Source organism: Gracilinanus agilis, chromosome 3, assembly GCF_016433145.1.
Source record: "Gracilinanus agilis isolate LMUSP501 chromosome 3, AgileGrace, whole genome shotgun sequence".
NCBI lineage: Eukaryota > Metazoa > Chordata > Mammalia > Didelphimorphia > Didelphidae > Gracilinanus > Gracilinanus agilis.
Window position 1 is genome coordinate 201,374,095 of NC_058132.1, and position 27,581 is coordinate 201,401,675.

The 27,581-nt window shown below is 43.2% G+C and overlaps 1 protein-coding gene across 1 annotated transcript; it reads right to left on the reverse strand.

Annotated features, from left to right (window-relative positions):
• Positions 1 to 145: 145 nt before the first annotated feature.
• PCSK7 (proprotein convertase subtilisin/kexin type 7) lies at positions 146 to 25,188 on the reverse strand. Its single transcript, XM_044669593.1, has 15 exons — positions 24,703 to 25,188; positions 23,717 to 23,851; positions 22,755 to 22,920; positions 20,800 to 20,890; positions 19,464 to 19,518; positions 18,887 to 19,025; positions 17,973 to 18,073; positions 13,263 to 13,430; positions 12,300 to 12,407; positions 11,092 to 11,194; positions 3,647 to 3,803; positions 3,125 to 3,219; positions 2,519 to 2,612; positions 2,041 to 2,158; positions 146 to 1,794 (listed from the first exon to the last, which is right to left on the reverse strand). The coding sequence occupies exons 1-15, from the start codon at positions 25,186 to 25,188 to the stop codon at positions 1,423 to 1,425; spliced, it is 2,388 nt and encodes a 795-aa protein (XP_044525528.1). The 3' UTR covers positions 146 to 1,422.
• Between the last annotated feature and the right edge of the window lie 2,393 nt (positions 25,189 to 27,581).

Sequence of the window (27,581 nt, forward strand, 5' to 3'; positions counted from 1 at the left end):
TTGAAGGACAGAAAAAGAGGAAATTCAAGGCACAGACATGGATCTGCAATTTAACTAAGGGAATTGGGTGGTTGGGAGGAGATAGAGAGAGGTCCAAGGCTGATTAGGTAGGTTTTTATTTTGGAAAAGCTGTGCAGAAAAAAAATCAATGAAACGTTGCTGTGAAAAGAGAAAAATAAATTTAAACCCTTAAAAAAATACTTCAAACCAACAAACCAGCTTTGAATGGGAGGCAGCTAAGGCTGGGGAGGAACAAAACACCCAAGAGAGCTACCATCATCCCCTATGAATCTTGCCCCTGCTTTCCTGGGCACTTCCCAGAGGACTACAGCAGAATGCAGAGCTGGAGAGACACACACTATATTCATGCCCTAAGCTGTTCTCCCACAACATATTCCACTAATGCCTACTTGCTTCCTTTGCCCGTGGCTTGCCTGGCTCAGTTATAGAGCCCCTGCAATAGCTCTCTTTCATCCCCATCTATGCCTAGAGCTCAGTACTTTATTTCTCTAGTAGGTTAGGGTAGACCAAGTGGCAAGTCTGAATAGTTTCTCTTTGGGATCCTAGGGGAGGGTAAAGAAGGCAGCTCATTCAAGGAAGAAGCTAGTTCCCTGGCTCCAATGACCTAGGCTCAGGTTAAGCCTTCCCTATTGATGCCTAAAGTACAAATTTTAGAAGGGGAGATGGGAAGAGTGGCAGTTTGAATAGCAACTGGGGTTGGGGCACGAGTCTTCCCCTGCTTCTGGCTCTTTATAAAAAAAAGAAAGTGTGAGGGAGGGACATCACATTAGGGAAGGGCCTACCCATTCCCAGCATGCATTTCTGCACCTCCTTCATCCCACATATTTCCCTCAGAACAGTTTTTCTGGTGCCCTCGACTTGTTTCTTTTGACATTCTCCTTTAGTGGTGACCTTTTGCACCCACCTAGGCACAAATAATGACTCTCCCCCTTCCCATATATCCATCTGACTTAAAAGAACCTGCTTGGCCTGTGGCAAGGCTCCTGTATTTTCTGGCTATACATTTATCTTCCAAGACTTTATTCTTCCGAGGGAGATTCCAAGGTGGGATTCGAAGTACGTCCTATGTTCCCACCTGGGCTTGTGACACCACTCTTCTGGGCTTGATACTTGGAGAGGACCTCTTGTCCATGCAGGCGAGGCCCTCAGTCTCAGATTAAGGCCCCTAGCCCTACCTGAGCTGCATGGAGTAGGGGAAGAAGATAGACAGCATCTCTTGCCCACAGTACTCTAGGAGCAAAGAGTAGGTATGACTTGACTCTAGGCCTCCTAGTTCAAGCCTGGGAACCTCTACAGAGGGTGAAGGCAGCTCCTCTGTGCTTCTGCTTCTCACATCTCCCCAGCAGAAAGTGGGGCTTCTGGACTGTGCAAATTCTGTCCTGAGTCTGCCACACCGCAGGATCAGCATGCCTGTTGTTCCTGCTCTCTGTGAAGTAGGTCAGGTTGTGGGTTCCGATGGGAGGATTCTGAGGGTTTCTCAATGTCCTCAATCAAGCCCCAGTTGCCCTGACCTAACAGATCGGGAGCTTGGAGGCCAGAGGTGGGAGGGTGATCCTCAGACTCTGTATCAGCTTCACCTACATCCTTGCCATTGTAGAGAGGCACCGATTCCAGTTCTGTTCCTTCTTCCATGGCTTTTCGGCTCCTTTGGAGCCACCAGCAATGGCCTCTTCCACAGGCCACGTCAAAGGTCACATCACTCTGGCTCAAATACACTTCCAGAAGGTAGTAAATAGTCCAGAAGACAGCAAAGCAACCCAGCAGCATGAGGGTCTGAAGAACCCAAACACCACGGTTAGGGGCAAATTCCCTAATTCTGGTTGTAGGGTGGTAAGGGAGGTAACTTCTGAACTCTAGGGCTGGAGTGATTTGGTGGAACAGGGACTCTAATTGGAGCTGTTTTTAGGACCCCAGAATTTATAATTTTCCCATCCCCTAAATTGCCTTGAATCTAATTGGGAACCAAACCACCCCAAACCATTTTTGCTGATAATTGGAGATCTGGCTAAGCCCTGGTACCTTAAGGGTGTTGGGCGTCATTGTATAGCCCTCTTCTTCAGGGATTTCTAATCCAGGAGGGCAGGGCAGAGAGAAACCATCATGTAGATACTTCCCGCTCATGGCATCCTCCAGTTGCCTGTATGGGAAAGAAGACATGAAAATCCAGTTGAAAATGGAACTTTGAGACCTTTCACCCCTAGCCACTCCAATCATCTCATAGCTGAGGAGAATGATGGTCTACAGCAAGTGAGAGAAGGAACAAACCTCAAGTTTGCCAACTGCTCTAAGCATTAGATCCTTTCTCCCACATGTTAGCTCACACATTTCTGAAGGTTGGGCCCACTTGGCTGGCCTGCTCAGTCTGTCAGTAAGCATTTATTAAATGTTTAATTACATGCCAGGCACTGACTAAGTGCTAGGGATACAAAGAAAGAATGTTCTATGGTTTTCTCTCCTTTTTAGCATCCTCCTCCCTGCTCCAAAAGGCCAAACCTACCTTTGCCTGTCTTTGATGTCAGTCAGACTCCACACGGAGCCATACAGGGTCAATTGCCACTGTTGAAGGACCCCAGCCTGGAGTAAATCATCTCCTAGGGAAAAATTAGGGGGGAGAGGAGCCAATGAGTCATGACTGTTCTGTTGTCTGAAATGGACTCTGTCCTTTCAGAGATCTGGAGACAACAGTACAATTCAAAAGCATCAGAAAACCTAGGTTCATCATGACTCATTATGTGACCTTGAATGAGTTACTTCATAATGTTGAACCTTCATTTCCCAATAAAAATGGGAATAATCAACCCTTCCTCTATCAGCCTGCCGGGATTGGTATAAGCATGAATGAGTATGAAAACCTCTGAAATGTGCTCTCAGCAAGAAACAGATATTGTTTTGGGATATGGCTCCCTTTTTCCTCTGAGGTGTGAGGAACTAGTACAAGTTGTGCCAACAAATGCCTCCTGCACAGGCATCCTGATTAATGCCTTCTATTTGCCCCTTGGCAATCCAAGAGAAATGAGAACAACAACAGGGAGTTTTAAGCCACTGAGAGACTAGTTCCATACAGTGCCAGACATAGCTCTAAAGAGGGAGAAAGAAGGCTTACCCACATCACTGATGACAAGTCTGTATGTGCCCTCAGCACGCTCCCCCCAGCATCGAACAGTGGAGAAGGTCCAATCATTGAAGCCATTGGGATCTCTGAATAAAAGGAGAAGGGAGAGTGGGGAGGGTAGGATAAAGGCCACAGAAACCTCCATCCCAGAAGTATTATGTTCCTAATTGCACGTGACATTATTGGCTGAGGGAGAGGGAAATTTCGAGAGGTTCTAAGAGTGGCATCAGAGTGTTCTGGAGGATGGTATACTCAGGGCTAGCCAGGGCTTTCCTTCTCCTGAAAAGGAGATTTACGAGCTGATGGTTTCCATATGGCATAAATCAGATGTGTCTGTCTCCTGAGACCATTGCCAAATTCTCTCATGTCATGTAGTACACATAACCTCTTCTTGGAGGTTGTTTTTCCCCCCACCAAAAAAAAAACATTATTTCCTGTGTTGTAAAAGAAAGCAAAGGGCAAAGGTGAGGTAAGGAGGCAATAAGCCAGAGCTAAATCTGGGACTATACATACGTGTCCATGATTCGTGGGGCACCAATGAGGGACATTATGCCACTGGGACAGAAGAGCTTCTGCTCTAGGCTGCCTCGACGGGGGTGGGTGATGGAGACAGTTACTGCCACATGCTCCAGGGTTCTCAGCCCTGACATTTCCAGGTCACTCTTGCTGACTGTGGGAAACCAACCAACAAAATCAATAAACACTTAACTCCCAGCTTCCTTCTAATAAAGTCCTCTGGACTTCTTAAAGTCACATAGATACCAATTCTCACCCAACATTCATTCATCTAACACATTTATTGAGCACCCACTGTATACAAAACATCAAATAAAAGACACAGGTTCCCTCCCTGCCATAATGGACACACATGATATAAAATCTAAGCTGAAGGAAAAAATTTATATATATATACAATTATATGTACATAATTTTCCTTCAGTTTAGTCTATGTATATACATATACACATATATAGTTTGAGAAAGTAAATATATAAGTAATGAGTGGGCAGAAAACACAAATAATTCAAATTCAGTTTTTTCAAGTTTAAAAAGAACTTCCAGAATGTGAACGTTGTGATGCAGGTAGTACAAATATGACTAAACCAGTGATAGGCAACCTTTTGAGCTTTGTGTGTCAAAATTCACCAAAAAACCAAGCATAACTCAGGTGGTGTGTCACTTTGAAGAAAAAAAACAACATAATTTTGCGATACTTATAGTTTAAATAACAAAAATGTATAATTGTAATATATAACTGTATTTAATAAACCAAAAATAGGTAAATTAATACAGGTAGAATTGTCATCTATAGTGTACAGAGTGTCTACACTACACTACAGCAAATGTTTCATCCATGGCATGTGGCCCCATACTTCTCTGTATGCGGCTGCAGGTGGCCTCATGTCATTGAAAATGGCTATGGGTGTCAGTGCTGACACATGTGTCATAGGTTTGCCATCACCAAACTAAACCCATTTTACAGAGGAAGTAGCTAATACTTTGAGGGGTGGCAAAACTTACAGCCAATAACTGTTAGAGCTGGGATTCAAACCCAGGTTTCCCATCTTAAAAGTCTGGTGTTTTTTCTAATACATCGCAATATTTGTCTACAAGAATAATAATTGTAGCCAGGTCAGGTTAGTTAGACTTAAACTATTTATGTTTGGAATAAAGCTTCAAAGCTAGGGAAGGTCCATAGCTCATAGGATTTGGGGCTAGAAAATTCCTTAGAGATCATCTAGTCTAGGAGTTCTCATCCTGAGATCCACAAACCACCCAAAGGGGAGTGAACTTGGATGTGAAAAATTATCATCTTTATTTCAGTATAATTAGTTTACTTTATAACCTTAAGTATTTTAATTAAAGCATTTTAAAATATTATTCTGAGGAGCCAGTCAATAGGCTTCTCTTATGAGACTTTAATTAAAAAGGTTAAGAACCCCTGAGCTAGTCCAACTCCATCAATTTTACAGAAAAAATATACAACAAAACAAAAAAAATTCCCAAATAGGACCAAAAAAGTAAAAGTAACTTGTTTAAAGTCACCTAGAGTATATAAGCAAAGCAGCACAAGAAAAATATGAACTTGAGTCACAGAATCTAAGAGTTGGAAGGGACCTCAAGCACCCTCCAGGTTGAACAATTCGCTGAATCTTCTTTAAAATACCCCCAACAAGTGGTCATCTAGTCCTTCCTTTGAAGACTTCCAGCCTGGGGGCACCCAAAGATTCCACTTATGGATAACTACAATTATTAGGAAGTTTTTCTTTTCATCAACTCTAAGTCTTCTATTCTTCTGCCTCCTTCCTTTGCTCCTGGTTCTGCCATCTGAGGTCAAGTAGAAATTGTCCAGTCTGTCTTCCAAATGACAGCTCTTTTGGGAATTTTGAGATCTCTCCTTTAGGCTCAAAATTCCTAGTTCCTTCAGCAGATCTTTTATATGGTGGGACCTTAAAGTCATTCACCATTCTGGTCACCTTCCTCTGTATGCCCTTCAGCTCATCAAAGTTTGCCCTACAGTGTGGCACTTAGAACTGACACAAATATTCTAGATACAGAGTGGGATCTGGCAGAGAGATTGATAGCAGGTATTCAAGAAGAGAATGAAATACATAAAGACAGAGTTGACAAAGGAGTTATGTGGTGGGGCCGGAATAGGTTAACTCTGTTAAAACTACTAGAGCAGAGAGGCTGCTATGGAGGGGAGTGTATATGAGCAGCAGATCCAAAGAACAGCTACTGAGAGATCTTGTATTTTGAGTTTTGATATGATAAATAACAAGGGGCAGCCAGGTGGTTCAGTGGATAAAGCATCACGCCTAGAGTTGGGAAGATCTGGGTTCAAGATTGGCCTCAGACACGGTCTGGTCGTGTGACCCTGGGCAAGTCACTTAGCCCCCAATGTCTAGTTCTTGCTACCCTTCTGTTTTAGAACTGATATGAAGGCAGAAGGATTGAAAAAAAATAAGAAGATATACTGTAACAATGGAGAACCATGGTAGGTTCGTGATCCAAACAGCATTATGGTGTTTGAGAAAGATTACCACAACAGTGGTATATTGAGTGAACTAAGGAAAGAACAGTTGTGGGGAGACCAGATAAAATTACTATATCAAATAAAATGATGGAAAGGATTATAACCAGACTTGGCCTTGGGCCATTGCAGCCTCATTCTTGCCTCATGTTAAACTTCTGCTTCCTCATTATAGCACAGGAGATACCAGAGGTATCATAGAAAGAGCACGGGGCTTGGAGTCAGATAGAATAGACTGTTTTGTATACAGTTTTGTATACAGAAGTCTCAGTTTTGTATACAGAAGACTGTGACTGAGCAGGTCATTTAATCTATTTGATCCTGTTTCTTGATCTGCAAAACAGAGGACAACAATATTTGCACTACTTATCTCCTGGGGTTGTTGTGAAGATTCAAGGGGATAATATGCTTTGTAATCACGAACCCTCTATATGGGAATTATTGGGTGGTGGGGCAAAGAAGAGAGAAGGGTCAAAAATGATTCCAGGAGGGGCAGCTGGGTAGTACAATGGACAGAATATAAGGCTTAGAGTCAGGAGGTCCTGGGTTCAAATCTGGCCTCAGACACTTCCTAGCTATGTGACCCTGGGCAAGTCACTTAATCCCAACTGCCTGGCCCTTACCTTAGAACTGATACTAAGATAGAAGGTAAGATTGAAAAAAATTATTCCAGGAATTTAGGTGTGAACTATGGTAGTGTTCTGGAGAGAAATGGGGAAAGCCTAAAAGGAGAGATGGGAGATGAGGACTGGTTCAGTTTTTGACATTTCAGATACTGCTGGGTCACCCAAGATGGACAAGATAGAAGAAAGTGGAGACAAAAGAAGGGAAAATTCCATAGAGATGGGCTTGGGAGACCTGAAGTCAATAGGGATTAGGACCCAAGTAGAGTGCCTGATGTGCTCTTAAAGGCCAGAGAACCCAGAAAGGGGGCCTGAGTCAGAGTGACACTGCATGTGTGTACACAGGACTTCAGTCTGCATTTGATCTGCCATGAGATGTTTCTCTCCTTAAGCTCCACAACCATCCCACTGAACTAGAAAAGAAGACGAAAGGCAGCAAGTCTGAAAACTGTAGTGAGAGAGTGAGCATGAGCCATTTGAGCTAGGAGTTGAAGCCATGAACATGGATGAGCTCTATTAAGGAAGAAGCACAGTTGGAGAAGGGCAAATGGCTATAAAGGCCATGGAAGGCACCCAGAGTTGAGGAAAGGCAAGAGCAAGCAAAGGAGACAATGAAATCTGTCAGAGAAGTAGCCTCCTGGATAGCCAGGTTCACAGGAGCCAGAGAAGAGAAATTTCAAAGAAGGGTGGCAAATCAAATGTAGCAGGAAGGTTAAGAAAGATGAAGGCTAATAAAGAAAAAAAAAAGTCACTGGATTTAGTCATTAGGTGGAAACTAACAGGGGAGAGAGCACCTGGCCTGGAGTTAGGAAGATCTGAATTAAAATCTGGCCTCAGACTTATGAGCTGCATCACCCTGGGCAAACTGCTTAATCCCTGTTTGCCTCAGTTCCTCATCTGTAAAATGGGGACATTTCAGAGAAAGGAATGACAAACTACTCTAGTATCTTTGCCAAGAAAATCCCATAGACAGGGTATCCATGGAGTCACACAGAGATGGACATGACTGAACGACTGAAAACAATATGAGCAGCTAGAGCAATCCAGAAGAGAGGTTATGGCTAAAGATAAGTTGTAAGGACATCAGGAACAGGTTGTAACAGAAGAGGTGAAGTGAGTGTGGAGAACTCCCCTTCCTCATTCCTTCATACCCTTCAGTTAGCAGAGAAAGCCAGCCCCAGGGTCCTGGTTTTAGTTAATTTTTTTTTTTATCCCAAAACTTTTAAATTTTCTCTCTATCCCCATTCACAAGGCTAAATGTGGCCTTTCCTCCCAGACAATGAGTCATCAAGGCTCCAGGGAAAAGTAGGCTGGCTCCTGAGCTGCCATGAAGGAGACAGAAGCTTCAGGAGTGGCTGGAAGCCAAGCCAAGTCACAAAAATCCTAGGAGCTCCCAGTCAGAGTGACAAAGAACAAGATGAGACTCCTTGACCTTCCTTCTAGTTCTATACAGGATCATAACAATGCCAGGTTCTATTTTTCCTTCTAGGGGTTTGCAAGTGGCTGGCTGGCGGGCTGCTTACTTGGCGAGAACTCCAGGTAATATCTTAGGAAGACCATCCATTTGGGAGGGAAAGGAGCCTAGGGTCTAGACTCCCTGGTCTTTAAACAGAATTCTATGAGGGTCCCCCCACCCATTTTTCTCTTCTAGAGTTGATATTCCCTAATGACAAAAATAAGCAGCTGCCTAGATTTACAAGGATCTGGATAAATTTGTTGGATGGCATGGAGGAATAGCTCTTACTCTCTGGGAATCTAAAACCTGGGAACTAGAAAGGATGTTAAGGCTCATCTATTTCAATCCTTTCATGCTATAGATGAAGACTTGGAATATTTTGCTCCCTTTGGCTCCACAAAGATAGGGAATAATCCTGGAGGGCTAGAAAGGGTTAAAAGACACCCCAGCTCAAAGACATGAGCCCAAAGCCAAGTGGCTCCAACTGGTCAAATTCCCAAGAACGTTCACTTCTCTGGCCCAGGCTTTTGCTTTCTTAACCATTCTAAGTCAGGATTCCTTTTATGAGATAAGAAGGGAACCACACTCTTACTTTTCCACGTGGTGGAAAACAGATATGGCCTGGGGGACAGAGAGGCCCAGATGCTTCCAGACATGGCTTCCAAAATGGGGAATGGCCCATTCTCATTTCTTAGTTCATTTTGCTTTCCCAAGACATTTCTACTCTGTAACTATATCTTTCATCCTTTTCCTTTCTTATAAACTCTGGCTGAGTTCTAAATTTTTTTTGTTCCAGACTTGATTTCATCCTCTTTTGGAACCCCTAATGTAGAAACTCCTGTCAATGATACAATCCTATAACTTCCTATTTTAGAGAGATGCCCTAAGGCAATGAGAAACTAACTGACATTTTGATGGTCCTCCTTACAGTATGTATCATAGGACATGGTACTTAAAATTTTGGTCTACCTGGCTTCAAGGCCAGCCCTTTATGTGATCTGTCATGCTGCCTCTGTTGAGCCATGTTAACAATTCTATACTACTTTAGGGCAGCTAGATGGCTAAGTGGATAGAGTGTCAGGCCTGGAGTCTGGAGGACCTGGGTTTAACTCTTTCCTTACATAATTGCTAGGTATGGGGCCCCGGCCAGACTTAACCCCAACTGACTAGCCCATGTCATCTTCTGCCTTAGAAATGATACTGAGACAGAAGGTAAGGGTTTAAAAAAATAAAAATTAAAAAAAAATTAATTAAAAAATTCAAGAGGGCATCTGGGTGGCTCAGTGGACTGAGAGTCAAGCCCAAAGATGGGAGGTCCTGGATTCAAATCTGACCTCAGACACTTCCTAGCTGTGTGTCCCTGGGCAAGTCACTTAACCCCCATTGCCTAGCCCTTACCACTCTTCTGCCTTGGAACCAATACATAGTATTGATTCCAAGATAAAAGGTAAGGGTTTTAAAAAAATTCTATAGTACCTTAAGGCATGGAAAGTATTTTCCTCATAACATCCCTCTAAGTTAAGGTAAATATTATTGTCTACATTTTAATAACGAGGAAACTGAGGCTCAGAGGTTAACTCTTGCCAATGGTCACATAACTAGCAGTGTGTAGCCATCGGGACAGAAACTAATGTCTCTAAGAATAATGATTCCAAGTTTACCATCCCACAAACTCCAGCAGTTCTTTCCCATAATTCAGTGGAAGAGTTCAATTTAGGAGGTCAGCACACAGATGAACTTGCTAGGCCAAGGATCCTAACCCTAGCCCGAGGTCATCATTCTCTAGAAATCAGTGACAGTTTTATTGTTTAAGGGCTACATCTTCCTATTCCCACTTCAGGCAAATAGGTGGGCATAGTAGATGGAATGCTAGGTCTTGTATACTTGCTAGTTCTGAGCAGCTAATTCTGGGCAAGTCACTTAACAATTGTCTACCTGAGTTTCTTCAACTGTAAAATGGGAATGGTAATAACTCCTATGTCACAAGGTTGTTGTGAGGATCCTATGAAATATTTGTAAAGCACTTCTCACGATAATGCTTGGCACAGAGTAGGCCATTGAATAAATGTTTGTTCCTTTTCTCTCTTCCTTTCTCTTGCTTCTATTCATACTCGAAAACTGCTCTAGCTTCTTATCTTGAGGATTCTTTTACACTTAAGTTCAAATACTGGTTGTACCATTTATTCTCTGTATGACCTTGGATAAATGATTTCACCTCGGTGAGCCTTGGTTTTCCATCTGTAAAATGGAAGGGATTGGCCTGGATGGTCACTAAAGTCCCTTGTAGTTCTAAATATCCTCTGAAGTAAAAAATAGGGGTGGAAGTTGGGATGGGGTAGAGGCCCAGCAAGACCTCTCTAGTTTTCTCTATACCATTCCCCAACGAAAGAGAATTCTGAAGTCTTTCTGAGTCAAAGAAAAAAGCTTTGGCTATCAGGACAATAAATACCAAATGGAAAGCTTTTTCATTAACCTAACCTAAAGAATAGACAACAAATTAAAAAGAGGGAAGCCAAGGCAAAGGACCTTTGGGATTTCAAAGGAACCATCCTTAAACTTTGTCTAGTCTCTTTCTGCTCCAGTCCCACCCCCCCTACCAAACTCTCCAATGGTCTGCTTAACTACTCCCTCCCACTGGTAGCAGCTAAAGAGAAAGGTCTTGTTTAAGCAGCAAAGGGCCAGCCAACTCAGAAACAGCAACATGTCCTAAAATGGTCAAAGAAAACTGCACAGGTTTGGCTGGGTCTCAGCTCTCCCAGTGGTGGAGGGAAAACCGGCTTAACTTCCATATTGCCCGCCCCATATTTCAAGCCCAAGATTAACCCTTTCTCTGCTAGCCACTTACCATTCCATATGACTTCCAAGGAGTGGGGGGACACTGGGATTCTCTTGTTCTCTTTTAACATGGGACTTGTGTATGATGCTAAATAAGGGACAGATGTCCAGATCTATTAAAGGAAGGCAGAAAGAAAAGGATAGATATAGGTTAATACCATTGTGCAGGATGCCCTATAGAAAACAGCTCTCAATCTCTATTTTTTTCCTCCCCTATATCTTTCACAAATTGCTGGGGGGAGGGCGCAGAGCGGCTTCTGTTGACATCCTAGAATACTCCTTATGATTCCAGGTCAATGAATAGGAGATGAAAGATGAGAAACACAACACCTTAAGAGTGAGGAGGCTCCTGATACTGACAGTTTAGGAGATCCAGATTCAGCCTTGGGATTTAAGTTTTTCTCTTTATAAAATGGACAACAGCTGCATTGAGCATCTATGTCTAAATCCATGTAAGGACTAGAAAGTGGTGAGTTTGTCCTCTCTCCAGTACTGAAGAGAGCCATCAAGAACAACCCTGGAAACACTTAACTTTTTATTACCTTAACAATTCTCTTTTTCAACACTATAGAGCACTTAGGATGGAGAAACAACATAACCACAAGCTGGGTACTAGCTCATCTACATATTTCTGTCTTTGAAGATGAGACTGAAAGGAGTCAGAAAAGCACACAAGAAGTAGGAAGCAGGCCCCTTGGCTGGAATAAACAGGCCAAAGGATCCCAATCTCACATTAAATTCTGATGAATGTGGAGACTGACCATAGAGAAAAGGGGCTCTAGGACTTTGTAAAGAAAGGACCTCAGGCAGAAAGCAAGAAAGTATTCTCAGTCAAACTGTCTGTAAGTTTCCTCCTTACTTAATCAAGTTATGTGAATAAACAGTTTGAGTGGCAATCCCTTTATTCCACATCTGTCAAGAAAAGTGTTGGACAGGACAATACTGGTGTCATTCTTATTCTGACCTAGGGTTGTTTCTTTATCAGTCTGTGCCTAATAACTTCATCTTTTAAGCAGCTACAGGGAGTAGGTTATGGTATCAGCAGCTAAAATGATCTTCCTGATGGCGATCTAGCTGGATCTTTTTCTCCTAGAGAAATGTCTAAGGGTTTATGTAGGCCTGCTCTGTTTTCCTCTTTTTGGCTTTTTTGGACTTGGGAGGTCCCCTTAACCCTTCCATTTCCCCCTTCAGGTGGGTGATAAAAGGCCCCTTGCTCACCTTGGCAGCATTGACAAGCCTCCAAGCATTGAGTAAGCCAAAGCCATGCTGGTGACTGTGGCTGAAGCCGGCCTCATTGGTGTCCCAATCTGCACATCGATCTTCATACTGAAAACAATCCAGGACCTAGTGAGAACTTCAACCTTTGAATGGAAGCTGAAGAGTTTAACCCTTTCTGTAATGGTCATTATTATCCAGCCCTCCCACAGGGTCAAGAATGGGCTTCCTTGAAAGAGAGTCCATGATGTCTTCGTGTTAAGGCCAAACTTCTTTGGAGCAAGAATATATGGGTACCACCGGTAAGGAACCTTAGCCAGAGCTCTATTTTTCAGGCCAATCAGAGATAGATACATATTAATTTTTTTTAAAGCTTACCTTCTATCTTATAATGAATACTAAGTTTCATTTGGTTTCCAAGGCAGAAGAGCCATAAGGGCTAGGCAAAGGGTGTTAAGTGACTTGCCCAGGGTCACGTAGCTGGGAAGTATCTGATACCAAATTTGAACCCAGGACCTTCCATCTCTAGGTCTTGCTCTCTAGCTATTGAGTCACCCAGCTGCCCCAGGCTGATATTAATTTTGACTCAGGTAGACTGGGTTTCACATACATATTCCAGGGTCAGAACACAACATTCTAACCAGTGTCATCCACATGCAGCTAAGAAATGAGTATTCAAGTTCAATCACTCATTTAGACATGAGGAACCTGAGGTTAAGAAAGGGGCCATAACTGGTGATAAGTCACATGGTTAGTAAATGATAGGGTCAGAATTTAGGTTCAGGTCATGTGACTCCAAATTTGGTGCTTTTCCTACTCTAGTCTTCCATATGACATAGGCCCCATTGCTTAGACACAGGCTGGGGTTGCTCCTAGCAACCATTGGCCCTGGCAACAAAGGGACATCTGAAAAGTCTCTGGAGCCATTTAGCCGTTGGCTTCCTTGCCTACACACCAGTCCCTTACCTGGGTCGCTGTGAACACAATGATATGCTGGACATCACGCCAAGTGAGGCAGGGCCTCACCTGCAGCATTAAGGCTATCATGCCAGCTGCCAGGGGTGCTGCTGCTGAGGTCCCAGTGTGGCCCTCTGTGCAGCCTGTGCCCTTCTGCAGGTCCCAGTCAGTGGTCACCTAGGAAAGGGTCAAGAGAAGAAAAAGGGGTGAGATGAGGATTGGCTGATTGATGACTGATGACTCCTCAGTCCTCAGGGAAGAAGAGGTAACAGAGATATGATCAGATCTATGGGCCAGACTCACAGCACAACCTTTCCCATTATCAGGAAGTTTTTCTAGAAGAGAAAGGAGTAATCTAGATAGATCATCTAGATTCTTCTAACAATTCAGTGAAAGCAGAGGTGTTTTAACCCCAAAGTTAGATAGTATTTGTAAAAAGCACTTAGAATAGTTCCTGGCACATAGTGGATGCTATATAAATGCTTACTTGTGTCTCCTTCATTTCCCCTTGATCCTCATATTACCCATTAGAATCATAAGCCCAGAAGAACCATGGAAACAGAAAATGAATATTAGAGGTAGCAGCTTTGTGTGTGCATGTATGAAGTAGATGAGGCCTGAAAGAAAGACAACATTTTCCTAATCCTTGCTCCTGAACTCTCCCTTTAACCACTTTAACCACTGCCACCCCTGCCTTCCCCACCAACATGCAAAATAGACAATGTGTCCAGGGAAGCTCCTGGGACTTAGCTGGAGTGAGGTTGACAGTGATAGCACTCTAAAAGAAACTAACTTGGCAGCCCAGCTGTGGAAACCAGTGTGATGTCAATGCAAACAAAGAGAGTTTGTTCTGGGGGAACAGAGTCGACTCCTCCCTGTGGGGCTCAGCCTGAGGCTGGGGTCTTGTCACTCACTCTTGGCTTCTATCCTGGCCCAAGAGAAGTCCTCAAGATAAGACGCTTAAGAACCTCAACGATTTTGTTATCCAATGGATATCTTTGCTAGCCCTTCCCCCTGACTCATCTTTTCCCTACCCAAGGCTAAAGAAACAGAAGAAAAGGATTTTGGGTTAAGAGAAATATTCTAAATGATCTGTCCTGTCCTGATTTCAAACCTATGCTTAGTTCTATCTGACTTTCATTAAAGAGCCTATGTTCTCAGGCCTGGCAGAATCCTACCTTGCTATTTGGAGAAGAGGGACTGTGCTCATGACTTTGGATCCTAAATTTCATGGTGCTTGTGCTAGCTTCTTTTACTTTTCCAGGCTTCACTTTGGGTCAGACACTACAATGTTGGCCTCTGCCAAGAACTACCCTCTTTCCATTGTACTCATGGGTTACCACAGCTGCCAACAGCTGCAAATTGTACCAAAACACTGTGCACTCCCAGAAGAGAAGGAGAAACTCTCCAAGTCAGAGCCCTGACAAGACTGGAAAGCTTCAACCATGCCAAGGAGGAGATTAATTTCTTCCTCTTAAGGAAACAGTCTCCCAGTGACAGTCTGGATCCCTTAACTATGAAGACTGTGAACTTTCCTTTGGCTGCTCCTGCAACTAATTAGTGACTTGAGGCAGTGTAGGTGGTAGGAGAGGGAAAGGTCAAATGGTCAGCTACTGATCAGAAAGTACATGCCTATAACCAGACTGATAGCTCTTCCTTGACACCTTGTGTCCACTAGATGGATATAAGTATTGAATTCAAACTAGTGAGGTTCCCAGGGTCACTCCCATGATAGAAGCTGTTGATGAATGAATCTTCCTTTCATTTCTGGACAAACTGGACAAAGATGATTTGAAGTCAGAAGACTGAGTTTAAATCCCCATGTTGCCACTTGTTATCTACATGACGTGGGAAAATCACAACATATTTGAGCCTCTTTGTGTAAGATGAGGGTTATTGAATAAGATGATCTCCAAGGTCTCATCTTGCTTGAAATACTCTGATCTTGAACATGGAACTATGGGGGACAGGATGCTATGTTCTAGGGGAAGTCACAGCAAAGCCCATAGGAGATGGGTCCTGTACTTAGAAGGGGAGTAACATGCAACATAAATGCCAAAACCTACTTTGGAACTTTCTTAAATGGTGCTGTGTTTGTCTCCTTATCCTAAGGGGAGAGAACAGGGTTGGGTTGGAGTGGGAGGAATGCTCTTGATGCTGTTAATTTAGCCTGCCTTTGGTAGGAGGCTTGCCCTTCTATCCACAGGATCTGGCCTGTTGAACAGAATTTTCTCAGTGGCCTTATTCTACTCAACTCCCCTCCCTCCCTGGGGGAATTGGCTGGCACAGAACCCTGGAACATTGTGTTAATCAGAAGTCATTTTTTGGCATAACAAAAATCAAGTTTTGGAAAATTCATCTGATACAGAAACTAAGGGATGCAGATCCTAGGGGCCTCAGGAACCGCTAAGACAAGAGCCACTGGAGAAATTGGATACTGCTTGGCTCTACTCCAATCCTGGATGGAGAACCTTGGACCGAAGTCTACTTTTTGTCTTTATTATGAGCAAAAAGGGGCAGAAGGGGAGCTCTAAAACTGTAGCCTCAATCTTGAGACCCAACTTAAGTTTGTCATGGCTGAACTAGAACTCAATATGTTATAGGAAATACACTTGGAGCTCTTCAAAAGATCCGTGGGGACTGGACTGCATGGCTCAGGAAGGCTCTGCTCTTTTTCTCTGACCCCTTCCTTGCTTGTTATGGCTCCATTTGGAGGGGCACATGGAAATTTTTCTTGGCCTTAGAATAAGGTCATAAGGTTGTAGATTTAGAAATGTACGTTAGCTCTAACTTGGCTCTAAGTCAAGAATTCTTAACCAAGGAATTTGCTTAAAATTTTTTTGATAACTATTTCAAAGTAATTGGCTTCTTTTGTACTCTTAGATGTTTTGTTTTTATCCTTTAAAAAAAGCCTTACTTTCTGTCCTAATATCAATTCTTGTATTGGTTCTGAGGCAGAAGGAAGGGCTAGGCCCTTGAGCTTAAGTGACTTACCCAGGGTCACATAGCTAAGAAGTACCTGAAGCAAGATCTGAACCCAGGTCCTCCTGACTCCAGTCCTGGTACTCTATCCACTGTGCTATCTATTTTAAAACATTATTCTTGGGTTTCCAGAGGATTCAAAAGATGGTCAATGATTCAAAAAAGGTTAAGAACTTCTGTTAGAAAGGAGGGGAAGATTCATTCAGTCATAGCTCCCACATTAGAAATCACTGCCTAGAGAACTAGTTTACATCTATCACTAGACCCAAAGTACAATGATTAATGGATCTACACCCATGTGGATGGAGGAATGTTTGTAGTAGATGGCCATTGGGATCTTTAACCCTTACTTTCTGTCTTAGTATCGATTCTAAGAGAAAAGAATGGAAAGGGCTAGGCAATTGTTAAGGGGTCACACAACTAGGAAGTGCCTGATGTCACATTTGAACCCAGGTCCTCCTGACTCCAGGCTTAGTCTTCTATTCACTGTGCTACCTTGTTGCTCTATTAATCAACTTTTAAACCACTGACCTCAAAGAGTGGTAAATATGACATATTAATCAGTTCTTCAGAGGACATAAAACTGGGAAAGATGGCTAACACAGACAGTAAACAACTCTGTCTCCTATTAGACAATATATCTGAGATACAAAAATATTTCAACAGGCTAAAATAATAGGCCAAATCCAATAACATAAAATTTTTTAGACCAGTTCTGTGATGTCATTGGTTTAGGCAACTCCCTCAACCACTTCAGAGAGGCACAGTCTTGGAGAGTGGCCTGGCAAACAACAGGTAAACTGAATATCAATAGAAAAGACAAAGAGTTCTACAAAAGATACTGTGAGGCAAGGTTACAGAGTGCATGTGTGCATGCGTGTGTGTGTCTCGGAAGCAGGACTTGAACCCAGATCTTCCTGACTCAGGCTGGTTTTTTAACTACTCTAATAACTGCCTCTTGAGATGACATTTAATAGGCATACATGTAAAATTTTATACTTGCTTAAAAAAAACAACAAATGGCCCAGGTAAAGGCTGGGAGAAGGATGATCAGATAACTGTTCAAATGAAAAAGATGGGGTTTTGGTGGACTAAATGGTATTCCCTATATAGTCAACAGTGTGACATAGCAACCATCCACCATCCATATATGGATTACTGTTCTCGGTTGTAGGCCCCAAATTCAAGATGGGGATCGAAAAACTGAACCATGTCCAAGAAGATGACTGAGACAGTGAGAGAACTAGAAACTATGATGTTGGAATATTGTTCAAAGCAACTAGGGATGTTTAGCTTAGAGAAAGGATTTAAAGAAAGGCATAATAACAATCTTCAAGTATTTGAAGAATAGTCATAGAGATGAGAAATCATGCTTGCTCTACTTGATCCTAGAAGGAAGAACAGGGAACAATAGATGGAAGTGGCAAAGATACAGACTCTTATATGCTCCCCCTTGTAGCATATATTGTAGTGGGACTCCTAGTCTGGCATAAGTTTGACCATGATCTCTGAGGGCCTTTCCAGTCCTAAGGCTCTGTGATTCACTTGAAATCTCATCACTCATGTACCAAGACAAGCATCAAAGAATTCCCAAGCAAAACTGCAGCTCAAGGAAGGTTATTTGTTAGAAAAGAGACAGCTGAGGGTCAGAACAGAAAAGTGTAAAGGGAAAAAGAGGCAGATAGCTAGGCTGAAGTAGATGTAAGGAGGAGTGAAGACAGAGAGCTAGTTACTCACAATACTTCGCAGTAATTTGTCTCCACCACTGAAGGTGACAGCCAGCATGGAGGCACATTCTTCTGCATAGAATGGCATATGACCCTCTTCATCTACAGCACCTGGGCAAAGCAGAAAAAAAACCAGAGAACTAAAATCAAAGACTAACTCTGTACCTGGCATCCTTCTAGGCTACAAAGTCATTCTCTGTGCTGCAGAATATTAACTGGGATACCTGCACTGAGCTAAGAACAGCTATATAGACTACATCCATTGGCACTTATGTGCCAGAGAACCTCACCTAGAATGACAATCTCAGGTAACCAAGGGTATGCCATTCCTGAATTCACTTGTCTTGCTATTTCAAGGGAGTTGGTAATACAGCATATTAGGGCATCTGAGTCAGTCATATGCCAGTTATTTTCATGGCAGAGAGCCTATGAAAAGGGAGTGTATAGAAATAAAGATTCAACCAGTGAGAGACCTGGGACAATGGGCTAAAAGAACTTTCAGATTACTAAGATACTTTTATAGAGATCCTGAAAGCTTATAGGGAGAGCTCCAGTCATAAGTTCATAGATTGGAAGCTAGGAAGGAACTTTAGGGGTCATCTAGTCCAAAGCCTTCATTTAAAGATGAGGCCCAAAGAAGTCATATTACTTGGTTAGTAAGGTAGTAGGTAGAAAAGTGGAGATTTGAACCAAGACCCTTGACGTCCGTGCATTAGAATGCTATTCCTATCAAAGGTGCAAAGAGACACACACACATGCACGAACATGTAACGCAGACATGATTACAAGGTATTGAAAACCAAAACAAAGTCCTTCCACTACCTGACAAAGCCTCCCTTAACACCACTTAATAATATCTACAGAGACTGAAAAACACACACAAAAAACACTTAGATACACAGAAATGGAACAATTATGAGCTACCAATGGTCACTGTATAAATGGAGTTGGCGTATCCATCATAGTTGCAGTTGTCATTGTGCTGGCCCCCGTTGCCACTGGCTACCACAAAGATACTCCCGAAGCCTCGGCGACCAGCAATCACTCCATGTTGCAAGGCAGCCTAAGAAGCAGAAAGGCTGGGACTTCAGCATGAGAGACCCTAAATACTTGCCCTAAAAAATCTTTTCCTCCCCAAGCTCCTACACAACATCCATTTCTCCCCAGTCAAAATTCAAGAAAGGCCTGGCAAGCAAGGCCTAAAGAGAGTTAGAACTAAAAATAGGTGTTCTGTGGGTGTTTTTTGCTTATTGGCTATTTGGGTAGGAAATCAATGAAGAAAAGAATTAAAGAATTCTCCAACCGTTTTCCACTCCTCTTGCTCTAGCCTGTTTCTCCTCAAAACCAGAACAGGTCATTGTCATCTCCCTTTGGCTCCCCTCTTACCCCACCCCCCCAATTAAAGAAAGTGCCAGAGCTGGAAGGTAAAAGTCTGGCATTGGTTCCTGGTAGTACTCTTTCTAGAGAAGTAACCAGAGAAAATGTCATGTTTCCCTGTTACCTTTCCAAGTTGGTGGGGTCCATCTACTGTCTTTCCATCATCATCTGGTCCCCAGCTGTTGAGAGACAGCAGTGAAAAATCCCATATAGAGCTAGCCCTCAAACCTTCCAGACTCAGTTGGCCAACCTTTCCCTTTGCCTTTTTTGTCCCTGCATGGTGTCCAGGACATCTGCATTATCTGAAAGTAAGGGAATGATGGAACAAGGCCAGACTTTTCTCATGTTTATCAAGATCAATATTTTCTACTTTACAGATGGAAAAATAATGGTATCGAGACAGCTGATATGATTTCAAGTCCTTCCTCCTCAACGTGAAACCCTCCAAGTTTGGGAGAACTCTAACCTTACCTTAAATTGGATATCTTTCTTAGGTCTAGCTTACTGAGAGCAAATCCAATCAGGAACTGACAGAGACACTATGAAGGTTGGGAGAGGGAAAACATTACTCCTCATTGCTTTGGTAATCTTTGCCTTTGGTCAGAAGGCAGAACCTCCAGGCAGAATGTGTTGCATAAGAAGCCCTGGGTGTTAAGCAGAGGAGCTCTTTGCCGTTTCTTCAAAAGGAAACATCTGTCCTTGTTGATAATGTCTTAGACCAAACTGGGTGACAGGTTTCACTGATCCCATGGGGACAGTCCAACTCTAGCTCTTCCTTGACAACCCCTTCTACAGCCTAAAGCAGTGCATGTGTGTGTGTGTGTGGGGGGGGGGGTGCGGAGGGGCAGGGCGGAGAATGATAGGGAGAAGGATATTGGGGCCAGATTTCTTTTTCTATGATTGGAGTTGAAAATGCTCTCTTCTCTTAGGAATTAGATGGAACAGTAAAGCAAAAGGGGAGAACTCTGGAGGAAGTTTGACAATTCCTTACACTCATGGACTAGTTTATCAGGTAACCCACGGACCTAAGAATTGGTCTCAGATTGGGAACCATGTGGCTACAACTCACACAGAATAGGAAAATGAAATAGTATGTTGTAGTGGGAACAACACTAGATTTAAAATGAGCACCCGGGTTCAAGTTCCAGTTCTGCTGCTTACTAGCTCCATAATAATTTTGGGTAAATTACTTGCTTATGCTGGATTTGAGTCTCAGTTCTGCCACTTATTAGTTATGTGACCTTGGCCAAGACCCTTAAGTCTTCTGGGACTCAGTTTTCTCAACTGTAAAAATGAAAGTGATATTCTAAGGTCTCTTTTGGCTGGAAGGGTCTGAGTCTACCTGTGTACTTGTGCTCCAAACTAGATGAGTGGGACTCTTACTGGAACTTGTTTGGTTCAATCTTGGTGCCCAAGTCCCTCAATCCTTCCCACTGGAAAAGGATAGGTGACCCTCTTACCTGCAGCTGTAGATGTCATTGATCTGATAGTGCTTATTGAATGCCACAGCCTCCAGGCTATCCGTCAAGGGCCCATCCAGTACCCGGATACCTGAGCATTGGGAAAATAGGGTGGTGGGAAGAAAGAAGGCATCAAACATTTCCCAACTCTATTTTGCGACTTTGAGTCTTTGAGACTAAAGTCTAATAGAAAGAATCTCAGGCTAGGAGATAAAGACCAATATTCTCTTCCTGGCTTTACTGATCTATTGTATAACCTTGATTAGATGCTTCAATTTCTCCCTCTAAACTGAAGGAGAAATTCCTTCTTTCTCTGAAGGAGTAAGCTTATATGGGCTTGGGGAAAAAAAGTTGGATGCCTACTCTTCTGGCTCTAGAAATTGCTTCATTTGCGGAAGGGTACTGCCCTCTGCTGGGAAATAAGGGTACAACTAAGATATTAAGAGCAAGCATTTATTATTAGGAACTGCCATGGTTAGATGGACAAGGATTGAGATGAAGGTGCTTTTCTTTGAGGGTTATGGGACACCATTCTGTGCAGGGCAAACTGCCCAGCTTACCCTGGAAAGACAGGGCATCATGGTGTAGTAGATAGAGAGTCTGATGTGAAATCAGAAAGACTGGGGTTCAAATCCTGCTTCTGACATTTACTAACTCTGTCCGTGGAAGGGAAGCATCTGTTTTCCCATTTGCAAAATAAGGGTAATGATACCTATAATACCTACTTCACAGAGTTTTGTGAGGTTTAATAGAGATAATATAACAGTACTTTGTAAATTTTAAAGCACTCCATAAATGCCAGGCATTCCTATTATTGTTATAATACTGTATACCAGGGTAGCTAGGTGGCTCAGCGGATAGACAGCCAGGCTTAGAATTAGGAGTACCTGAGCTCAAATCTGACCCTAGACACTTCCTAGCTGTGTGATTCTGGGTAAGTCACTTAACTCCAATCGCCTACCCCTTACTACTCTTTTGCCTTGGAACTGATACTTAGTATTGATTATAAAGCAGAGAGTATGGGTTTAAATAAAGTAACAATATAATCCAGTGGAATTGCTTGTCAACGTTCAGAGGGGGTAGAAAAGAGGGGAAGGAGACAATTTGAATCATGTAACTGTGGAAAAAATTGAAAAGAGTTTAAAATAATTTAAAGAATTTTAAATTAAATCATAATATTGTTTATCTTGCCCACAATACTCATCCTTTTGACACCAGAGTAGGAGCTAGAGGTAGGTGGTACAAGAGGAGTCTAATCAGACCAGGGAGATAGAACATTTTTTATCACTACTGGAGCTTTGCATCCCTGACGGAATTCATTAGGGGAAGACAGACAATTTCTTGATCATTCATTCATTTGTTAACCAACCAAGAAATACTTCTAGAGTACTTAATAGACATAACCGTGTGTGTGTATTTTTCTGCTGTGTTGAGCCCCCTCTTCAGCCCCTTCAGGCTTAGGGCTGCCTCAGCTCCTTAGCCCAATGCATCCACTGCTTCTGGTTCTCTCTCCTCCTTACTTACTTTTCTGGGCCCAGGGTTATACCATCTACCACACTCAACTCCTCACACAGTCCTAGAACATGTTCAGAATTCTCATCTCTGGTTCCACTGGATTCAGCATCAGACCCATACTTTCCTCCTCCATTACTACAGTCACCCCAGCTACTCTGCCAAGGGGTCTGCTAATCTCTACCCTTTCCCACCCCTGCAAACATATCTTTTATTTACAGCATTGTTCCTATATGACTACTCTCTTCCCCCACTTCTCCCAATTCTGCCTAAAATTACTTTTAGGTGGAACCAACGAATGGCTTTGGATGGGCTAAGATTGAATTTGGTTTGTTTTAAGTGTTGTACAGGGATGCAAAGAAGTAGAAGATGAAGATCTGAAGATTTATTTAGAATATGGAGATTTTCAAGACTAGAGAGAAGAAAAGAAGAGATTGAACTACCTGCAATTTTGCTCCCATATGCCACACCAACTGCACAGAAGCTGTTGTTGGGTACAGCAGCAATCTCGCCAGCACAGCGGGTGCCATGATGGTTGCCATTCTCCACATCTGGGTGTGGCATGGGGTCAGGATCATTAGAGTTGAGGTCATAGCTGCCCTCAGGGCTCTGAAACAGGTTAGGGTGGAGAAGGAAAGTGCCTTAGATTACTCACAAGTTAGTAGAGGGAGGAGGAATATGTTACTTCAGTGAACCAGGGGATTCAGGAAGAGGGGTAAAGTACACAGGGTTCACTAATCATTTCAATCCCATTAAAGCTTAGTGGTAGGGCATAGTTCATTCAGCTCAGAGAGAAGAAAAAGATGGGCACTGTGTACTTTTGACTTAACAAGCTCTGTAACCTTGGATAAACTCACTATGCATCTTTGGGCCTGTTTTCTCTAGAATAATATTCAAAGTTTGGACTGGATGATCTCTCCAGGACCCCTAGCTAGAGCCCTGCAGTAAGATTAGAGCATGAGAACAAGGTAGACATAACTAAGAACAGTCTGTGGTACCTTAAGTGGTACCTTATCCTCTTGATACTCCCAGATGACTGCCTACCTTCCTGAAACATGAAGGAATGAAAAGGATTTAAGCATCCTTTGACTGAGAGTGGGACTACCTAATGGTTAGGTTTTGGTAAGAGGATACTCTCCCTACCAAGCAGACACACTAAGCTCTAGGGAGGAAAGTCTTCAGTGATGTTTTCTACTTGCTGCAGCAGAGAGAACCAGGAGCTAGGATGTTGGAAGTTACTCTTTAACTTGAACCTGTGCCAACTTAAGGAGCAGCTTGGGGCAAGGGAGAGAAGCAAAGCCCCCAGAGACCGTTAGGGATCAAGGGGCTGATAGGATTCCTCTGGGAGAAGTGGAGTAGAAGTAACATATGAAATATGGTGCCCATGAGGCCCACAAACACTCACATAGTTAGGTTCAATGTCCTGAATGGTGTGCTCTACCCCATCGTCCACCACCACCACAGTCACCCCTCGTCCAGTCACATTACGCTCCCAGACACCTGTTACATTGATGTCTCTGCCTCTGATTCGACGGTTATTCTGTGGGGGAAAGGTGGGGTCAGAGGCTGTTCTAAAGGCACAAAGATCCAATGACAAGACAACAACACTCATTAGCTCATTATGGATGTGGATATGGAGAAAAGGGGTAGGGGAAGATGCTGCCCACAGTCTGCCACCCACCCCAACTTAAAGGTCAGATCAATAGCTTCCAGTAAGGTCTAAAAAGAGGGTATGGCGAGTGTGGATTCTGCCAAAGAATGAGTTTTCTGAAAAGTCTGAGTTAACCTATTGAACTGGATCAGGTGGGGGGAGGAGGGAGGCAGAAGAAGGGGTGAGCCAGAGGAATACAATTCTGTCTATTCTGTCTAACCCATAAGCACAGTTCTGCCTCTGAGCCACCAAAATACTCCCTCTGTCTAGGGCAAGACAGGCAGCAACTGAGTATAGATAAGTCAACTACCCTAAAGGTAGACAGTTCTCTTTTACATAAATTTGCATCACACAAATTCTGAAAGAAATCCATATTCCAAAAAAATCACCTATGCTAACTTTACAGTACAGTATTATACTCTGCCATTCCCTTCAGCCCCGTGGCTCAGGGAATTCTTTGGCCCCTCCTACCAAAAAACAAAAAACAAAAAACCCTCCAAGGGAAAACACAAGAATGGACTAGCCAGAGATCACTGCTACTAGGGGCTGATAAGGGACTGGTTTGAAACTCCTGCACTGAAAAAGGAGATCTTTGCCTCGGTCCACTCACTTACCCATCTGCCCTAGCACCAAACATCATTGGATCCCACCTCAAAGCTCAGGTACATAAATCAAGAACTGTCTGTAAATACCTGGAGGGGACTCATTCAAAGTAGATAGCAGGAAAGGGCTGAACTCACCAGATGCCATTGCTGTGGATACTTGGGGTCATTGAAGAGCACACTGCGTTTGGCACGCTTCAATAACCGCTGCTCTGAATGCCAACGCACAGCTTCATGCCTAGAAAACACTGCCTCGGCCTGCTGTCGGGCAGCCTCCTCCTGATGGACCCCAAAGTGGCCAGGGGGCTGGATGAAGAGATAGTGCCCCTGAAGTTCCCCAATTCGTCCGGCATTCAGCAGCCCTGCAGCCTGGGCCAGGGCATCTGCCTGTTGCTCCTCACTCTCTTCCTTGCCCTCACCCTCCATCCTGTCCAGGAGTACAGCCCAGCTCAGCCCCCTAGGACCCTGGGCCTCGGGCCCAACTGTCTCTGTTAGTTCTAGGGTCATGACCAAGGGAACCAACAAGAGGAAGCCAGTTACTACCAGCCAGAGGCAGGCAGGCAGGCCCAGGGAGGGCTCCAGGGCAGCACTCCATGGTTGCACTTTCTGCCTCCCCTTCGGCATCAGAGCGGCAGGCTGCAGACAGAACAAACGTATCAGAGATGGGGGAGAGCTGCGGCCTAGAAGGGTCTGAGAGGAAAGTGGTGGTGGTAGGTTCATAGCTAGACAACATCCTCTCACATACATAAGGATATTTCTGGACCTTTACTGTCACATACACCTGGTCCTGACCAGAGGATCCATATAGACATATGGTCCAACAAGAATTAGGTGACTTCTAGAAATCCTGGGAAAATCCCCATGATGTTAGACCACTAGGCAAGTTTCTATACCAAAAGCAGGCATGATGCTATTTTTTCCCACACCATTTCCCCATTGTGAAATGCAAGAAATGCAGGTTGTTCTCATAAGCCATTAGGAAAATGCCTGAATTCTATTTAAAGAAAATCCCACCCTAGTTCTTCCCTTCTCTTGGACGATGGGGGTGGGGTGGGGAGGTAAGGCATGGGATTCTTTTTAATTCTCTCAACTAAACCCACTGCAAGTTGCCATGATGGTTCCTGTTCCTCCTATTAGGTATCTATCTGTTCCCACCTGGTCTCTTTGTAGGGCTGCACTCCCAGGCCAGTTGGCCACATCAGACTCATCTTGTGCCAGAGCAGAGGCAGCATTACTTTCTCTGTGAGCAAAGTGGATTCAAGGCTCTGGCTGCATATCTGTGGGCAGCAAAAGAAGAGATAGTATCTTGCAGCTTCTTTCCTGAATCCTGGGGGTGGGGATAAGCAGAGGTAAGCAAGAAGCACCAGAGTCATTTTCAAAGCTGCTGGTTGTCAATCAAGCCTCATATCCAGGGAGCTAAAATGAGACCCAGATTGAAGAAGCATCTGGCACCATAAGGTCAGGCCAGAATTACAACTCAGAAGTCCTATTCATTGTACCGATCACCAGAGCATATTTCTCCCTTAGGAGTGAATGGAAAGGGCCTGGAGAAGGGTTTGACATGTTCTACCACAAAGGTGGTAAAAGAATCTCAGAATTAGAAAGAGAAGAACTGTTCAGTCAAACCCTATCTGCACAGAATCCCCACTACAATATTTCGGATGAGATGTCACCAATTCTCTCCTTGAAGAGCAAGTGAAAAAAGGGAACTCAACCGCACACTAGGCAATTCATTCCAAGTTCCATGAGCTTTAAACCTTAGGAAATGTTTTCCTTATGCCCACTGGAATGTTACTTTTGTAGTTTCCACCTTTGCTCCTAGATCTGCACTCAATGGGAGGGAGGGGAGATAGTGGCAAGCATGACAAACCTAATTTTTCTTCCACATGATAGCTTTTTCTAATATTCAGATAGTTACTCTGCCCTTCAATTCTTCTCTTCAATCTAATGTAATCACTTTCTTCCACTGATCTTCCTTTGGTAAGATTTTTTTTCTTTCTTTAAAATTTTTTTTCAAATTAATTAATTTAGAATATTTTTCCATGGATTCTTGCTCTTGCCCTCCCTTCTCCCCTCCTCCCAGTGCCAATGAGCAATTCCACTGGGTTTTACATGTATCACTGTTCAAAACCAATTTACATATTATGAATATTTGCACTAAAGTGATCATTTAGACTCAACATCCCCAATCATATCCCTATCAAAGTACGTGATCGATCATATGTTTTTCTTCTGAGTTTCTGCTCCCACGGTTCTTTCTCTGGATATGGATAGTGTTATTTCTCATAAGTTCCTCTGGATTATCCTGGATCATTGCACTGGTGCTAGTAGAGAAGTCCATTACTTTCAATTATATATCAGTCTCCGTGTATAATGTTCTCCTGGTTCTGTTCCTTTTGCTCTGCATCAGTTCCTGGAGGTCTTTCTGGTTCATATGGAATTCCTCCAGTTCATTATTCCTTTCAGCACAATAGTATTCCATCATATCAGATACCACAATTTGTTCAGCCATTCTCCAATCAAAGGACACCCCCTTATTTTCCAGTTTTTTTGCTACTACAAAGAGTGCAGCTATAAATATTTTTGTACAAGTCTTTTTCCCTATGATCTCTTTGGGGTACAAACACAGCAGTGGTATGGCTGGATCAAAGAGTAGGCAGTCTTTTAGTGCCCTTTGGGCATAGTTCAAAATTGACCTTCACAATGGTTGGATCAATTCACAACTCCACCAACAATGCATTAATGTCCCAATTTTGCAACCTCCCCTCCAACATTTATTATTTTCCTTTACTGTCATATTAGCCAATCTGCTAGGTGTGAGCTAGATGGTACCTCAGAGTTGCTTTGATTTGCATTTCTCTCTCTCTCTCTTTTTTTTTTTAATTTTCAAACCCTTAACTTCTGTGTATTGGCTCCTTGGTGGAAGAGTGGTAAGGGTGGGCAATGGGGGTCAAGTGACTTGCCCAGGGTCACACAGCTGGGAAGTGTCTGAGGCCAGATTTGAACCTAGGACCTCC